The sequence below is a fragment of the Rhododendron vialii genome, chromosome 9a (assembly GCF_030253575.1).
Source record: "Rhododendron vialii isolate Sample 1 chromosome 9a, ASM3025357v1".
In the NCBI taxonomy this organism is placed as follows: domain Eukaryota; kingdom Viridiplantae; phylum Streptophyta; class Magnoliopsida; order Ericales; family Ericaceae; genus Rhododendron; species Rhododendron vialii.
Genome location: NC_080565.1, coordinates 7,051,813 through 7,068,125, shown reverse-complemented (window position 1 = coordinate 7,068,125; position 16,313 = coordinate 7,051,813). Strand labels below are relative to the sequence as shown.

General features: G+C 38.3%; 4 protein-coding genes and 1 long non-coding RNA gene across 5 annotated transcripts; 2 read left to right on the top strand and 3 right to left on the bottom strand.

Moving 5' to 3' along the window:
- The first annotated feature begins 646 nt into the window (after positions 1–646).
- LOC131300859 (uncharacterized) lies at positions 647–1,347 on the top strand. The gene has a single exon (XM_058326868.1). The coding sequence runs from the start codon at positions 788–790 to the stop codon at positions 1,181–1,183; it is 396 nt and encodes a 131-aa protein (XP_058182851.1). The 5' UTR covers positions 647–787; the 3' UTR covers positions 1,184–1,347.
- Positions 1,348–6,853: 5,506 nt separating this feature from the next.
- Positions 6,854–8,569, top strand: LOC131299561 (uncharacterized). Its single transcript, XM_058325146.1, has 3 exons — positions 6,854–6,894; positions 6,969–7,438; positions 7,827–8,569. Exons 1-3 carry the CDS (start codon positions 6,854–6,856, stop codon positions 8,567–8,569), a joined length of 1,254 nt encoding a protein of 417 aa, XP_058181129.1.
- A 1,021-nt stretch (positions 8,570–9,590) lies between these two features.
- LOC131300858 (uncharacterized) lies at positions 9,591–10,684 on the bottom strand. The gene is made up of 3 exons (XR_009191086.1): positions 10,474–10,684; positions 10,275–10,384; positions 9,591–10,186 (listed from the first exon to the last, which is right to left on the bottom strand). It is a non-coding gene; the product is annotated as an uncharacterized LOC131300858 (long non-coding RNA).
- Positions 10,685–10,781: 97 nt separating this feature from the next.
- Positions 10,782–11,571, bottom strand: LOC131299560 (uncharacterized). The gene is made up of 3 exons (XM_058325145.1): positions 11,158–11,571; positions 10,982–11,072; positions 10,782–10,895 (listed from the first exon to the last, which is right to left on the bottom strand). The coding sequence occupies exons 1-3, from the start codon at positions 11,433–11,435 to the stop codon at positions 10,782–10,784; spliced, it is 483 nt and encodes a 160-aa protein (XP_058181128.1). The 5' UTR covers positions 11,436–11,571.
- A 2,968-nt stretch (positions 11,572–14,539) lies between these two features.
- On the bottom strand, positions 14,540–16,269 carry LOC131299558 (uncharacterized). Its single transcript, XM_058325144.1, has 3 exons — positions 15,451–16,269; positions 15,228–15,365; positions 14,540–14,572 (listed from the first exon to the last, which is right to left on the bottom strand). The coding sequence occupies exons 1-3, from the start codon at positions 16,228–16,230 to the stop codon at positions 14,540–14,542; spliced, it is 951 nt and encodes a 316-aa protein (XP_058181127.1). The 5' UTR covers positions 16,231–16,269.
- Between the last annotated feature and the right edge of the window lie 44 nt (positions 16,270–16,313).

The window sequence follows — 16,313 nt, the reverse complement described above, 5'->3', positions numbered from 1 at the left end:
AGCTTGCGACTTATTGCCGGAGGGAGCCGATCCACCCTGCTTCATCTTCCGTCAAAGCTATCCCGAGCACCGGACCAGAGGGAGGCGGCTGAGGAGGAGGTGCTCCACCGCCACCACCACCTCTCTGCCGCCTCCGCCTTCTCCACACTGCTGATGTGTGTGTGTTTTAAGAGGAATAGCAAGAAATGCGCTTGTGTGTTAAATTAAGCCATAGACATTGCTTATGTGTTCAAATTCCTTTGTGTGGTTGAATTTTTTTGTCGAAAAAATTGAACATACTATGAGAAACTGCCATCTGGATCGCAAAGGCACAAAGCACCGCCACTTGTCAACCTCTAAAATTCGAGTAAGTATTCAATGACTTTGGAGCACGGCTACATGATGCTCTGAGCATTACACATTGTGGTGGAGTTTATATATTTTATTTTGGGTCCCATAACAATGTGTCGGCTGTGCCTCACGTGGTGCATCAGGCTCTTCCCCACAACACAATGTAATAGGATCCATACACTTTGTTTTGAATTCCACAACAATAGTTGGGAAAGGGCCTCGGACACTACGCAGCTGGGGGCATAGGATAATTTTTCTAAAATCCCCCCACCCCCCCACAGCGTCCCAGATTCTCTCTTCGTCGCTAAGAAAAGAACAAACCGAAAACATCCCCTTCCCCCCGCCCCCCTCTCTCTCCATAAGAACCAAAACCCACAAACAGAGCGCAACAAACTCCTCACCCACAAGCCAGATCCATCACATCCCGTAATTAATCTCCTCTCTCTCTCTCTAAAAAATGGCGTTGGAATGGGTAGTACTCGGGTACGCGGCGGCCGCGGAGGCCGTGATGGTCCTCCTCCTGACCCTCCCGGGCCTCCACACGCTCCGCAAGGGCCTGACGTCCGTGACCCTCAACCTCCTCAAGCCCTTCCTCTCCGTCGTCCCGTTCTGCCTCTTCCTCCTCGCGGACATCTACTGGAAGTACGAGACCCGGCCCACCTGCGAGTCGCCCGGGTCCTGCACCCCGACCGAGTACCTCCGCCACCAGAAATCCGTCATGAAGTCGCAGCGGAACGCGCTCCTCATCGCCGCCGCGCTCGTGTTCTACTGGCTGCTGTACGCCGTGACCCACTTGGTCGTGAGGGTAGAGCAGATGAACCAGCGGGTCGAGAAGTTGAAGAGGGAGGACTGAGTAGCGCGGTTGGGGGATCTTAGAATGGCGAAATTTTTTTTTTTCAATGATCAGAGTTGTCCGAACAAACTTACGCACAATAAAAACTGTGTAGGTTTTTTGTGTTGTTTCTTGATGTTATGAATTTAATTTCGATCAACGCAATCTTATTTCGGTTCTTTTAATGGGATTTCTGGAACGATCCGGTTTATTGGTATGTGTTATTGATCGGCTTGGTGCGGCTTATTTTAGTTTAAAGCGGTAGGGAATACAAGTATCAGAAGATATCATACTAAGTCCAACTGAAAATCGAATAAGAAAATAGATAACTAGACAAACATTGGCTAATCGAATAAGAAAATAGATAACTAGACAAACATTGGCTTTCAATGGAAGAACTAATCAATCTTTGACGAAATAACTTGCTTTTTTTTCTTTCTTTCTTTTTTTCTTTTCCCTCATTTCCCAATCCCTTTGATTGCCTATCATAATACGTGGGTTGAATATCCAGCATCATAATACGTGGGTTGTGCCAGGGTATTGAATATATCCAGCATCAATGCATCATAATGCGCGGGTTGTACGGTAACTCGCACAAAGTTTTTCCATAGCGATGTTAGATCCTATAATTAGGTGGATTTGCATTTCAATGGGAGTTGGGGCAACTAATACCCAACTCATGGAGAGGTTTTTTCGGAATTGCACAAATATGGAACGGAGGAAAAAAAATTCCCTATCCATGAAACAGATCAACTGAAATTCCCCATAAAGAAACGGAGAAAAAAAATTCCCAAAATAAGGAGTCGATTTGTAATTGAATCTGGATTTGAACTTAAGTTGTCCTTTCCATAGATCTAAATTGCTCCTTTTATGAACCTAAGTTACACTTTATTTTTTCTAAGAAAGACGGCCAATGGAGCAAATTGCCCCTTCTATTAAATTTGCTCGATGTTATGTGTTTGCGGTTTGAGTTGTAACAATTTCAAAACTTATTGGCGTTCTTTATTACCTTTGCCCATGGTAAAGTGAACTTGTGTGCATGCAAAACAAAGAGATACAAATCGAAACAGGATCGATATTCTTACACGGTGAATCTATTTCACATGTCAATGGCGACACGAGAAAGATGTGACCAAGGCTAGTGGCAAGCATCCATTCCATTAATTCTTGCATCAATGCCAACGAAACAACGTGGACATATATTTCTTACTTTTTTTGGTCTTTATTTGTTTTTTTAATCTGGGACATGTGAGTTGGGGGTGATAAAAAAAAAAAAAAAAAGAGGTATAGCAAGGTTTGTGTGCAAAACCCAAAAATAAATAAACAAAAAAAAGAATCGAAACATAATCGATAAGATTACACGACATATCTACTTCACGTGTCAATGACGTGAAAGATGTAACCAAGGCCAATGAGAGCATTATATTTTTAAAAAAAAGAATCCATTCTTGCACCAATGTAAATATTTTGCTGGTTTATTTTTGTGAAAAAAAAAAGGTAGACAATTGATCTTATGGTTTATTGACAAAAAAAATTAAAAAATTATCTTATGGTTACAAATTTCCAATTAAAACATATTGATCTTCTCAATTAACCCTTAAAATTAGTGGCCTAGCTAAATTATTTCATAGAACACTCCCTTGTTCCTCCAAGGCCCTCAAATTATTTCTTCTTTTTTCAAATTAAGCTTCAGAGAGAGAGAGAGAGAGAGAGAGAGAGAGAGAGAGAGAGAGAGAGAGAGAGAGAGAGAGAGAGAGAGAGAGAGAGAGAGAGTTCAAAAGCATTGGGACTAAGATAAAATACAATAATTGAAGCCCATCATATCATAAGAGAGAAAAGAAAAATAAGAGAACTAAGGGGAAAGCTTTATTTCAATAAGAATTTAACAGATTACAACAACTGCTTAACGACTACAAGCAGGTTTCACCCATGTATCGATCACTTGGTGAAACCACAATCCCCAACCTCGGCCTGATCGGCTGCAGATATTCGAGATGAACACATCGAAAAGCATTCACTCCCACCGCCAGGAATGCAAAAATCCTTGAAAAACACACCCGGAAGAATCGAACCACCTCCCATCGTCGAGAAAACAAGACCCATGAAGCTTTTGAAATCCATCGATCTTCTTCTCGACTCTGTCTATGGGCATAAAACTAGGTTCTCAAGTCCTGTTTATATACACATTTAATTGGAGTAAATCACCATCATTTACATAGCCTAGCTGTATATATTTGTCTTGCATCCCAAGAAGTGAATTGATTACTTTGGCCCTGCTGTGATAAGGCTACGTAGATGGAATATATTAAATGAATTAGCTACTAATTTTTGAATCAGGCTAGTTTTTTGGTTATATACACATGCAGAAGTAGTAGAGGCCGGGGATCACCATGTTAGAATCGAAAGTTCACTCACTTGATGATATAACATGAACAACAATCGGAAATTCTTGTCGAACGCGTAATGAGAAACAAGAGGACCACTCAACAAAACCCATGCCTAAAACTGCCAGTAGGTAACAAAAATATCAAAAACATGCAAATTTTTTAAAATCTACGGCTGTTAAAGTCACGGACAATCGCGTTTATATAGGTCAGGGGAGAGTGTTGAAATTGAAGTTGCGGTAGCGTAAAAATATTTTCGTCATTATTGCTATGGAATGATTATGGTTGTTTTCCGCTATTAGTCGTTGTAAATATTCGAATTAACCACCCTTACCTCCTTGGGTCATCACTCATCAAGGACCATTGCATGGTAATTAACCAAGTTTAGCCTAGTTGACCACCCTTTACACTTTCTATTGAGAGTACTTCAAAGGGATAAATATTTCTGAATTAAGGCAAAAATTAATTGTTAGTTCTTCTTTTATTGTACGAGTTTTATTGGTAACATATCTCTTGGATAATTTTGTATTGTGCTTGAATTAGCTGTTGCAGACCTCAAATAATTAGTGATGTAATGTCCCTTTATCGTAACTCTTTGAATGAAATCCTGCCGCTTTTGACTTGGAAAGAAAAGGAGCTAGAAGAAGCATAAGTAGAAAGAGTACCGTCACGTGGTAATTTGGATATTTTCTTTTTAAGCAAACTAATTAAGCTACTCATTCTCGTAATATAAAATGGGATTCCTACATAATAGCCATTATATCGCCAGTAACATGTTAGTACCCAACACATTTGTTGTTACCAAATGTATTCATGGTACTACTGTCAATCTGTGACATTTTTCTTCACCCGGAGTAAACAACTTGTTTTTTTTTTTTTTTTATCGGCAAAAAAATTTTATAATCTGCGAAATTGTTAAAAAACTAACGGAACAACGATCTGAGAATCCGAGATTGGCAAAAAACCAACCAAGAAAACACCTATTAGAACAAGCTCACACCTAAATGGGGTGGCGCCGCAGCGATTTAGGTTTTTTTTTGGGAAAATGATGGCCAATGATGTGTTTTGATAATTAATACCTACCAAGGACATTTTCAGCAGTAATAAATATTTTCAGCATGTCCTTAGCGAATATTAATTATCAAAATACTTCATGAGCCATCATTTTCCCTTGGTTTTTTTTTTTCTTTTAGATTCCGGGCTTGGCCCAATACATGTCCTGGACTTGTTTAAATGGGGTATGGCCAGCTAAGTACGTATTTGTAGAACCGTGGAAGGAAAATTTTTATTGATTTTTATTTCATTCTCTTATGTATAATGTATATAAAGAAGAAGTAATTAATTAGCCATCCTATTTGGCCTACTTATTTAGGTGTCCATCCTATAGGCTTTAAATACTTATATTTCTATCCTCAAAATCTATTATTACCCATTATAACCCTGTATATTAATATATATCCATATATTATTGTGTGTATATATATATAGTGTATTCCTATTTTTTTGGTTTCCCGATATTTTCATTTTCTTTCTCCATCGTTTCAAATAGGACTACCCCTACAATTTCTCCATTACTAACAGAATCCCATCCCCATCGTTTTTCCTATATCTACGAAGCCCATCTCACAGTTTCAAACGGTACTCATCCTATAATACCTCCATTTCAAACAAATTTAGGATTAGTTCCTAATATCTCGTTCACTCCTCCATTTGTGATCGTGAATTTGAGTTTTAAACTTCCAACAAACTATCTCGGAAATACTCCATTTCAAACAGATTTAGGATTAGTTCCTAATTTCTCGTCCACTCCCCCATTCATGAATTTGAGTTTCAAACTTCCAACAAAGTAGTTTTTTGGTCCTATATATAATGACATGCAATTTCAGACGATATGTGCTGGGAGAAACCATTTGAAATTGGGAGAAAGCATTTGAAATTGGGAAAAAGACTTCTTCTTTTACCAGGTATGAAATCCCCCAACCTTTGTAGTTGATTTTTGTTCCTCCTCCGTTTGTTTCTTACAGGCACAGTTTATGAGCTTCTCGTCCTCCACTGCGATGTCGATGCCACTGGTGGACTCGTAGCTGTCCATGAACACCTAATCGACCGTCGCCGTTGCTAACATGATGGTGGTAGTATTGTGGTGGTTGGTGTTGTTTCACTATGTTGTTCATACATGGTGGTCGGGGATGAGTGATTGGGGGTTCCTCTGCCTTTTCTATACGTAGGAGGGAGAGGGAGAGGGAGAGTGAGAGTGAGAGATGTCTAAAGGACCATAGTAATCTACCAGTTATTTTTTGTTTCTCGTATGATTTTTTTTGTCATGTTATTTAATTGATCATGTTTTATAATGCTCAAAACTTGCCATGTTTGAAATCTACATTATTCAAATTTTGATAGCGTCGTTATACATTCACCATTTTTGGTTGTTTGTTATCTTCAATTTTGTCATGTTACTAAACCCTCACCATGAGTGCCAATGTAGCAGCACCCGTGCAACGTGATTTGTCAGCATCAAACTCACTTGTATCATAGCATATCAGTTATTTTTTCTGTCTGGTGGTTAAAACTTCCTTAATGTATCATGTTTACTATATGCATATTATTAATCTATCATGTTTATTTAAATGTACCCAGTGTAGCCCGACTTAAATACTACTGTTTAAAATAGGATCATATTTCTATCTTGACGTATCAAACCCATCACATTCGGCGGACAAATTTATTTTTGTATTTTGTTTTGCAATGGCAGTACACATTTGCAATGGAGGGTGGATTGATATTGGCTTGTAGGTACAATGAGAAGTTCGCTGCCATAATGATTAACAGAGGAATGAATTTTAGACAAGTGGTGCATAAGATATGCAGCAGGTGGAGTGATCTCGATCCAGAATCTATCATGTTGAGTTACTCACTCATTGGCAGTGAAAACATAGTTTTGGACAATGACGAGGATCTGGGGGCATTGTTTGGGATTGTATGGACTGCGGGGATTGAGGATATTGAAGTTCTTGTTCGAGATGCAACACAAGAGCTCAGTATGGGAGAGGGTAGGACTAGAGCGAATATCAACTCGCTTGGGTCAATTGGACCAATGGGGTCACAGTCCGTTAGTTCAGGTGTGGGAACACAGGTCGAGGCGTGTGATATGGTCATACCATCATTTTTCACTCACGAAAAAAGGGTGCTTAAGTCTGCTCAATGGGCAGAAGGGATCACCAATGTTGGACAGAGATTTGAATGAGGTGTCAGTCAATTTCGTCAAGTACTTAGCAAATACGCGATTGAGAGGGGCATTGAATATGTAATGGCCAAGAATGACAAGGAGCGCGTGACGGCTCACTGCAAGTATAGGGTGGAAGGGCCCTGTAAATGGGAAGTCCATGGCAGGGTTTGTAAGGCTAATGGTTTTTCTTCATCAGGAGATTTAATATTTTCCATGATTATGGTCATGTTTTGAGGACTCCCAATAACCCGCGCGCCACATCAGAATTAATTGGCAGTTTGGTTGTTGAAGATGTGCGTGCCAAATCTAAGAAGAGGCCTGTTGATGTCGTTACGGATATGAAGAAGGATTATGGGCTCAATGTAACTTACCACCAGGCATGGTGGGGCGTGGAAAAGGCAAGGGGTGATGTGTTTGGCGATTATGAGATATCATTCTCTAGTTTGAAGTGGTATGTTAGTGCAGCAAAGAGTACGAATCCAGGCAGTCATATAGAGTTGGAGATTGATGAGGAAATGAAACGTTTCAAGAGGTTGTTCGTTGCATTTGGAGAGTGTATCAATGGGTTCAATCACTGTCGGCCCTTGCTTTTCCTGGATGGTACGCATCTAAAAGGTAGGCAGAGGGGTCATTTGCTTGCTGCAACCGGGAAGGATGGCAACCAAGGTATGATTAATTTAACTTTTTTGTCCTAATGTCATTTGTACCAAATAAGTCATGATGATCATTATTCCATATCAGTACCGAACTCATCTATATTACATTACAGAATAATTTACATTTCTAAATTATGTGCCAATGGGCTAAATAACAAATGAAATCTTAAATAACAAGCAGAATACATAGGCTAAATAACAAAGTAGTTGTAGTTCCGAAATAAACAACCATTACATGTAGGAATCATTGAAAAAAAAATTATGTATGGAAAATTGGCATACAATAGAAAACATGACAAAATCTTGTGAATACTTCCACCGTATCAACGAGAACTGGTTATGGTTCCTAAAACATTTGCATTCTATTCTCGCGGCTAATAGAGGGATCACTTTTGTAGCTAATCGGAACCAAGGTTTGCTGGAAGCAGTGAGGATGGTATTTCCGAACTCATGCCATGGATATTGTCTATTCCATTTGAAATGGAACCTAAGACACCATCTTCGGGGTACACAACCTGGGTTTAAAGCGTATTTGATCAATTTGATGCTTAGGTCTGCTTATGCGCCTACTCAGGAGTTGTTTTACGATAATATGCATAATTTGATAGCAGATGGTGGCAATCAAATGAGTGGGTTCCTCTCAAATTTACAGCTGCAACACTGGGCCAATGCATTCTTTCCCAGTCAGCGTTATGGAGAAATGTATTCACACGTTGCTGAATCTTTCAATTCGTGGATTGAGGATGAACGTTACCTTCCAATCAAACCCCTTGTGGACGCCATCCGGGTCAAGGTAATGAATCTTATTGTTGAAAGGAGGGAAATTGCAAGCAAGTGGGCTGGAAAGATATGCCCCCAGATGGATAAGAAATTGACAGATCGCTTCTATGACTCTAGGACTTGGGTGGTCAGTGAATCAGGGTATGGTGTTTATGAGGTGCATGCACAGCCTATTGTTACTGTTGATATCGGGAATCGCAGCTGCTCATGTAAACAGTGGCAACAGGATGGCTTCCCATGCTGCCATGCAGTTGGAACGATTACCTCTAGCGTCAAATACCTTGTTGACTATGTTGATCCATACTATTATTCGCAAACATTTCGTGATTCCTACTGTGTGGATGCCCTAACGACCAATTGACAAAGATGTTGTCCTCCCTCCTTTGAGCAAGAAACCCCCTGGTAGGCCTAAGAAAAAACGTATACCATCTAGGGGGGAGCCCACAAAACAGATTAAATGTGGGAGGTGTCACAAGTTTGGCAACCATAACCGGAAAACGTGCAAAGAAGCTATGTATGGCTGATATGCATTATAGGGATAATCCCTATTCCGTAGGTCATTTTATTTCAATCGTTGTTAGACCTTAGTTTTATGTGTGGTTTTTCTCGTATGTTTTGTCCTAGACCATGTTTTCCTACTAATAAATGGTGGCATGTTACTTGAATAAATGGTGGCAGGTTTTGTCCTAGTCCTTTTGGAGATTCTCTTATGTTTATTGTTTATTGGCTTCATTTTTTTTTAGATGTTTCTATAATCAATATGCAAATATTAGGATTGGATAGTTGATCATTTTCGTACCATTGTCATGACAACTTTCAAAAAATTTCATGACAATTTCTGAATCTCATTGGCATGATTATGTCATGATTGTTTCACAGTGAAGTACGAACAAAACTTGTGCTTTTGGAGATTCTCTTATGTTCATTGTTTATTGGTTTTATTTTTTTTAGATGCTTCGGTAATCAATATGCAAATACTATGATTAGATAGTTGATCATTTTCGTACCATTGTCATGACAATTTTCCACATTTTTCATGACAATTTTTGAATCTCATTCGGTCATGATTGTTTCACAATGAAGTACGAACAGAACTTGTGGAATTTTACACCATGAGATAGTGACAATATTTTGAACTTATGGATTTTTATCGTGTATTCAGGGCAATACATTTGTAATAAAACTATCATGGGATTATGGTCTCACCAATTTTACATGAGACAGTATGCAGAATAAAGAGACAACATCGCCAGTTTTAACAAGTGTTGCCCTTCATAAGTGATTTCGGAAATGATTCCAATGAAATACCTTTTTGATTTGTATTAAAGTACACTAATTTATACTTCTTTAAAAGTTTAAAGTTAGAAAGTTTAACATGTCATCCAATCATTTCAATGATTTACGTTCAACAAACTGAGTGTGAAGAGAAATTACACCATGAACAAGAACATACATAAGTTGGTCAAACAAAATCATGACCAAATTACCAACCCCATATGCCATTTGAACTACACAACATGCCAATATAAAAAATTAGAATAATTTGAGTAACCAATGAAACTCGCCAAAATCCCAGCCCTGTTATTAATACTACACTTATATGTTTGAATTGACCATCTAATAATATAATCCCCAACAACCTTCAACCGATTCAAATTCCCAAAGATATCAAAATATGGTAGGCATCAAGTTATGCTTTGCATTGTACCAAAAACTACTACAAACTATTAGCGTGATTCTATGCCGCTCCACTTCAACATAATGTCCCATTAGGAACTAATTTGCCATTTCCATTTCGGAATCCTCATTATCCTTCAAATGTTTTTCCAATGTCCACGAACAATGGTCGTCATTCAGGAACGCATGCAACATGTTGGACCGCATCTTACGGCATTCTCCTGTTGGAAACTTCAATGCAATGGACTCATTTCGCATATGCTGGCGAATAATATAGCAGACTATAACACCGCAGTCTAGGCTGGAACCAATAAAAAAAAAGATCGAATCAGTGATGACGTGGTTTTCGCGCAAGTAGAATACGTGGACACATTAGGTGGAACACTAACCTACTATCTCCCTATTGGGGGCTAGTCTCAACCTGTTCGATACTTTGGCAGTCTTGTGTACAAAGCAGTCCCTATGTTTTGCTCTTCCAGTAAGTCTCCAATTGATGTTTCTGACATACGGCGCAACAAAAAAGAACAATTACAAGCTAATTTGTCGTGTTCAGTATCATAAAACTTAATTAATGAGAACCAAGTATACCAATTGCACCGCAACCTCACAATTACTGTCCACACCAGTCCTCGGCCTTTTCGAATTGTAGAACTTCCATCTCCCTTCCTCAGTATCGAGTACAAGCAATGTCCAATGAAACCTGTGATGGATCGGAAACAGCAAGTATCGATAGGATATGGTTTTAAGCATCATTTTTCCAAGTAGTTTAAGGCGTTCTTCAGGGGTCTTCTCCCCGAGTAGACCCTGAACCCAAAAAAACTAAAAAATTAGTTACTAATTGTTTTGTGATTATATCACGGTTAAATTCAAAAGCATCGTAATAAGATTGTCACAACTCACAAGAAGGTCCAGCTGAATACGTACGACATCAGTTGGGTCCCATCACCTTGTATGTCACTGGCTCTCCTCTGCTGCTCCAAAAAAAGTACCTCGGCATACGCATCAATAACCTGATATATTCCTCATTTGTCATACAACAATCATGATCAATTAACAATTAACTGAACCATGTGAAATACATCCTCAGATTACTTACATTGCCGGATAGGGCAGATTCTTCAATCAATTGCCTGATATCTTCAACCCAAATGTTACTCCCTAATTCTGAACCGGTCCAGATGCACGAGCTACACACAACAATCAAAATGTTATCATATATATACCTAAACATATGATTAACAAATTTATTCAAGTTTTGAGAGAAATAATTACTTGTTATATGCTTCTGTCCAAATCTGGGTTAGCTTATCTTTGTCCTCCTTCAGCATATGACGATGTACCTTATTCGTTCTGAGACCCCTTATTGGATCAGGCTTCTTAAAAACTTGTTTCGGACCTAGGATGATATTGTCAACGTCAACCACACCTTCATTCCCCACTTCTTGATCAGACTTAACCGATCTGGTCATGCGTCTTTGTCGTTTACTGGGGTACACATAATTATCATTTTTTGTTCCTTTCCGCACCTTCGCTTTAAGGTCCTTAACCATGGAACGTTGTCATTCCTCCTTTGAGATTGGCCTCGAAAGTTGCGTGACTGAGTGAACTACTGCCTCATGAAGCTCATCCGACAGTTGATTGTTCTCGGCCATTAGCTTCAGGATTGTTTCATGCATACTGACAATTTTATCTCTAGTGCATGCTCGTGCCTGAAGGCACAGGTCGAACGATCGACACACACTAATAAGCACTGAACTCACGTACAGTATATCATCCACTACCCAACGAATTCAACTATGCAAAAAACAATAATCCAAACGTATTCAAGTGACTTTAGTTATGTGTGAACAAACTGATCGTGCCCAAAAGCACATACCAACATAATTTTATCATCGCAAAGAACAAACCAATTACTCGTGCCGACAGCACTACCTACAAATTTAGAGTGTATTTACTATTTAAGATAGGAATGTATTACAATCATATTGGATTTCTACATGAATTCATATTGTGCATCCACTCACTTTCTCTTCCATTTTGATTGAAGCCAACCACCAAAGCAATACAACACATGACCATAAGAGGAAATGACCAAAACAAAAACATAAAAGACAGGAAGATCTTGCATTCCTTAATAAGATTGCTATGAAGCTAGTTTTCTTTGATCAGATTCAATGCTTTCAGCCCCCTATTTCTACTTGAGTCGGTCCTTGTCCCCAGATGTATCCAAGTCTTGGGGCTAACCCCCCGAAGTTCAGCCTCCATGCTCGCACAATCATGCAACCGTCATCCCTATGTTCTCCACCATAGTAAGCAATTAATTTCGAAGTGGTCAATTTCATGTTAAACCGCATTATGCAAGAAAATTGTAAGTCACTCAATGGCAAGTATATCAACCAAAGACATCAAGTTTGAGAACATAACAGGCTAATGGCTTAACTGGAAGTTATTCCTCAACAAACCTTAAAGAAGTAAATAAACCTAAGATCATTATTTTCATGAAAATATATCCAAACACATCCCCATCAATATCTCAGTACTTGGACAATACAACCAATATACAAACCGTTCATAAAGACGACGAACAATTGAAACTCAAATTTAGTGTGCAAACAAAACCTGAATCAGAGAAGCGGCACCCGATGAAACATATTCCGAAGTCCAAATTATTAACTTTTTAGGAAAGTGTCCAGAATGTTATGCTGGCATCATTTCATAACAATGATCATATTAAAATGGAAAACAGAATAACCAAATTCAAAAATTAGGAGAGAACCAGTATTTGATAATGGCATGTTCATAAAAGCATGTTCATAAATTTTGAACAAACTACCTATTAAGCCAACAACAATATTACCTCCTCTTTCAATCCACCTATAAATTCCTTCCCTCTTCAAAATTTATGTTTTTTATAAAGACCCGTTAACCTAGGAAGAAAAAATATAATAAGCTCAAAGCCATACAATGGATGGAGAGAGAGAGAGAGAGGGAGAGAGAGAGAGAGAGAGAGAGAGACCCTTCAATTAAAATGCGAATCAAAGAAAGACAACACGTAATTAAAATGTGAATCAAAGAAAGACAACACGTCAAATGTTGTTAACCTCACCGGATGCAGTAATTAAAAAAAATAACAAAGTTTAATCCTAATGATCAAGATAACTCTTGAAAAAGTACTTACCAAAAACTAAAACAAAAAAACTCTTAAAAGCTAAAAATAAATGCACAGATTCTACTCCATTTCATCCATTTGCTTTTCCCTAGCTAAAACTTATGCATTTGATCAAAAGAACCCTTGTTAGTAAATAAATAAAACACAATGTAGACAATCGTATTCACATAATAAATAGGTTTTCTGGTTCAGAAGAGAGCTGCATGTAGCAAGAGATCTTACTGACTAAAGCACTGCAGCTAAAAATAAATGCACAGATTCTACTCTGTTTCATCCATTTGCTTTTCCCTAGCTAAAACTTATGCTTTTGATCAAAAGAACTCTTGTTAGTAAACAAATAAAACACAATGTAGACACTCGTATTCACATAATAAATAGGTTTTTTGGTTTGGAAGAGAGCTGCATGTAGCGAGAGATCTTACTGAAGCACTGCATGGGATGTTCAGCCTATCAAAGGAAAAAAAAATTGGTTAAAGGAATAAATGGAGAAAACATTACTGCTTGTAATATCTTTGCAACCTAGAACTGACTTTTCTCCATGGCCAGTGAATAACCATGAAATCAAGCCCATGAGATGAAATAGCGAGGTGGTATTTAGTTCCTTACTTCATACCTTTATGTTGGAAATGAAATGCCAACAAAGAAGTAAAATTATGTTAGCAAGTATAATATCAAATATCTAGTGTGCATAGGATGATAAGCATAGATAACCAAAAATCTTGCAATTTCAACCTAAAACCGAGCACCATTCAAATGAAAGCAAAATATTACTTGGGAATTTGAAAGAATATACCCAAAGTTCAAACGAACGAGTTTCATGGGAATTTCTTGGCTTCTGCTTCAAAATAGTTGTTACAAACGGATGGGTTTCATTTTTGGGGAGATGAGATATAACTGAATCAACCACTTCACACTCTTTATCCCACCACGCTAGTGGATTCTCCCCCACCCGCCGGGGAGAGAGAGGAGAACGGAAGGATACGACAAAAAACGAAGAGAACATTTACACTTTCCTTGTCCATTTTCCTTATTGTTTTAAGACCTATATTAATTTACAATTTCCTTATTTGTTTTTCCTCTAATTTTATCAAAATAGAGGAAGCATTGATACAAAACATGGAAAAACTCCATGTTGCATTTCCGATAACAAAGATAATAACACGTCTTAAAATACTACGTTGTCCCTCTCTTAAGTTGTCCCAGACTTGCACCCAAAAATTAAAAAAAAAAAAGAAGGAATAAATCGCATCAATTGGCACTGGTCTATAGGAAACAACTAAAGAGGGAAAAAAGTGTGATAACAAAATGAAGCAAATGACAAAAAATAAACAGATACGGAGTACATACCCAAAAAAAAAAAAGAAATAGAAACAGAGGGATTCCAATTCAAGAAATGAGAAAAAATATACCAATGCAAAAAGATCTGTAATCGATAGAAGAGAACTTACACTGTGAAAATTTTCGAAGTGGGTTTCAAAAATGGGACTAAACTAAAACCAAAGCCATTTCGACCTCCAGCTGTAAGAAAAAACGCATCATCAAAACAACCAGGTAGAAGCCATCTAGCGGCCACCAGCGATAGTCATCTACGAAGATAGGCATAAACCGGCAGAAAAAACCCTAGATCAGAGCATCACCGAAATTGGCGAGAGACGTAGATGCCTTACCGAAATTGGCGATGCCTGCATTGCGTGGAGAGAGATTGCAGATGGAAGGAAGAAATTGGCGATGCCTGCATTGCGTGGAAAGAGATTGCAGATGGAAGGAATGTCTTGGAAGCACGGAGACTATTTTTAAAGGAAGAGGGAGAGGAGGAGGTAATCAAGCAGATTAGATTTCATTCATTCCACAAAATACAAATTATGCCTTAATTAAAAGGATCCCTTCAAAAAAAATTCCTGTTTTGAGACAATTATCCTTTTGTGGTCTTGAGACAAATCATGCCTTAATTATCATGATTGATTAGGATAATTCAATTCAAATGAGCTCCTTTTGTGGTTTTGAAGTTTCCAATATTTACCAAAATGCCGTGTTGTAGAATGAAGGATGAAGATAATCTGGACCGTCAGATTTGTTTGTATGGGTAGATAAATTTTGGTATAAATCTGAACCGTTGAGAAAAAATATTCTGTAAGATACCCGCTCTGTTTTATAATATAGATGGCATACACACCTGACTAGGCTTGAGGTTCCTCAACCCACCAGTTTTATTGAATTTTGTCACCATGGCTGGTATACTCCATTTGATTTTTCCTAGAGGGTTGTCTGAATGAAGTGCCTTCACCACATTTGTATGTTCACAAATCCAATACTACAAAACACACACACATGGTACACTAATAATTCACAATCCTCAATAATTCCAAAACCTAACCAAATAAAGCTTAAAAACTTACCAGCAGTGCAGTAACACAGCCCTTCACTCTCCTCAGTTGTTGGTGTTTTTTCCTTATCGATGACATGAGTTTATCTAATATGGCTCTCTTCCAATCATACGACTTCATCCTTTCAAAATCCTCGACAATTTGCAGGTAGGCCCAACTAACTGTAGTAGCAGTAAAGAAGAACAATGCATGGCAGAGGTGCAAACAAAGCAACCTTACAACATCTTCCACGTCTTCCTTACTACTCCCTGATGCATACTCAAACATTTTGTCTTTTAGTGATTTACTTGTAAACCCACCTTTGATCTTACATCTTCCAGCCATCTTCATATCTTCTTTGCAACAGTATTTGATCTTGACATACTCGGTCCCGCATGATATGCCAAATATCTGACCAATGTCATCCCGTGTTATGCCCACGAGTTCATTTCCGAGGCGAAATTTATTTATGGCCAAATCATAAGCATTGATTATTCCGATAATCATTTTATCACTTTTCCTACAGTGTCTAGGTGAGAGATTGTCCTTAAGAATTGCCTCGAAAATACCCCAAAAGGGAGTGGTCATCAATACTTCTTTATGGCGATCGCTCAATTTCAATTCTTTAATCAACGGTATTACGCCTCCGAGACTTGACCTGAATGCTGTCTCCCGAACTTTCCCCTCATTCATCCTTGACTTACCAATCTTGACCCTTCCTTTAACATTACCAGATTTGGTACGCTTTAATGATGATGCCTGGACATTTGGTGTATTCTTCTCAACATTCAATACAGCAAATGGATGACTCATTTTGGTATTCAGTGGCGTACCTGCAATACCAAAAACACACACCATGTAAATGGCTTATCCTAGTCACATAAAGCTGTCACAAA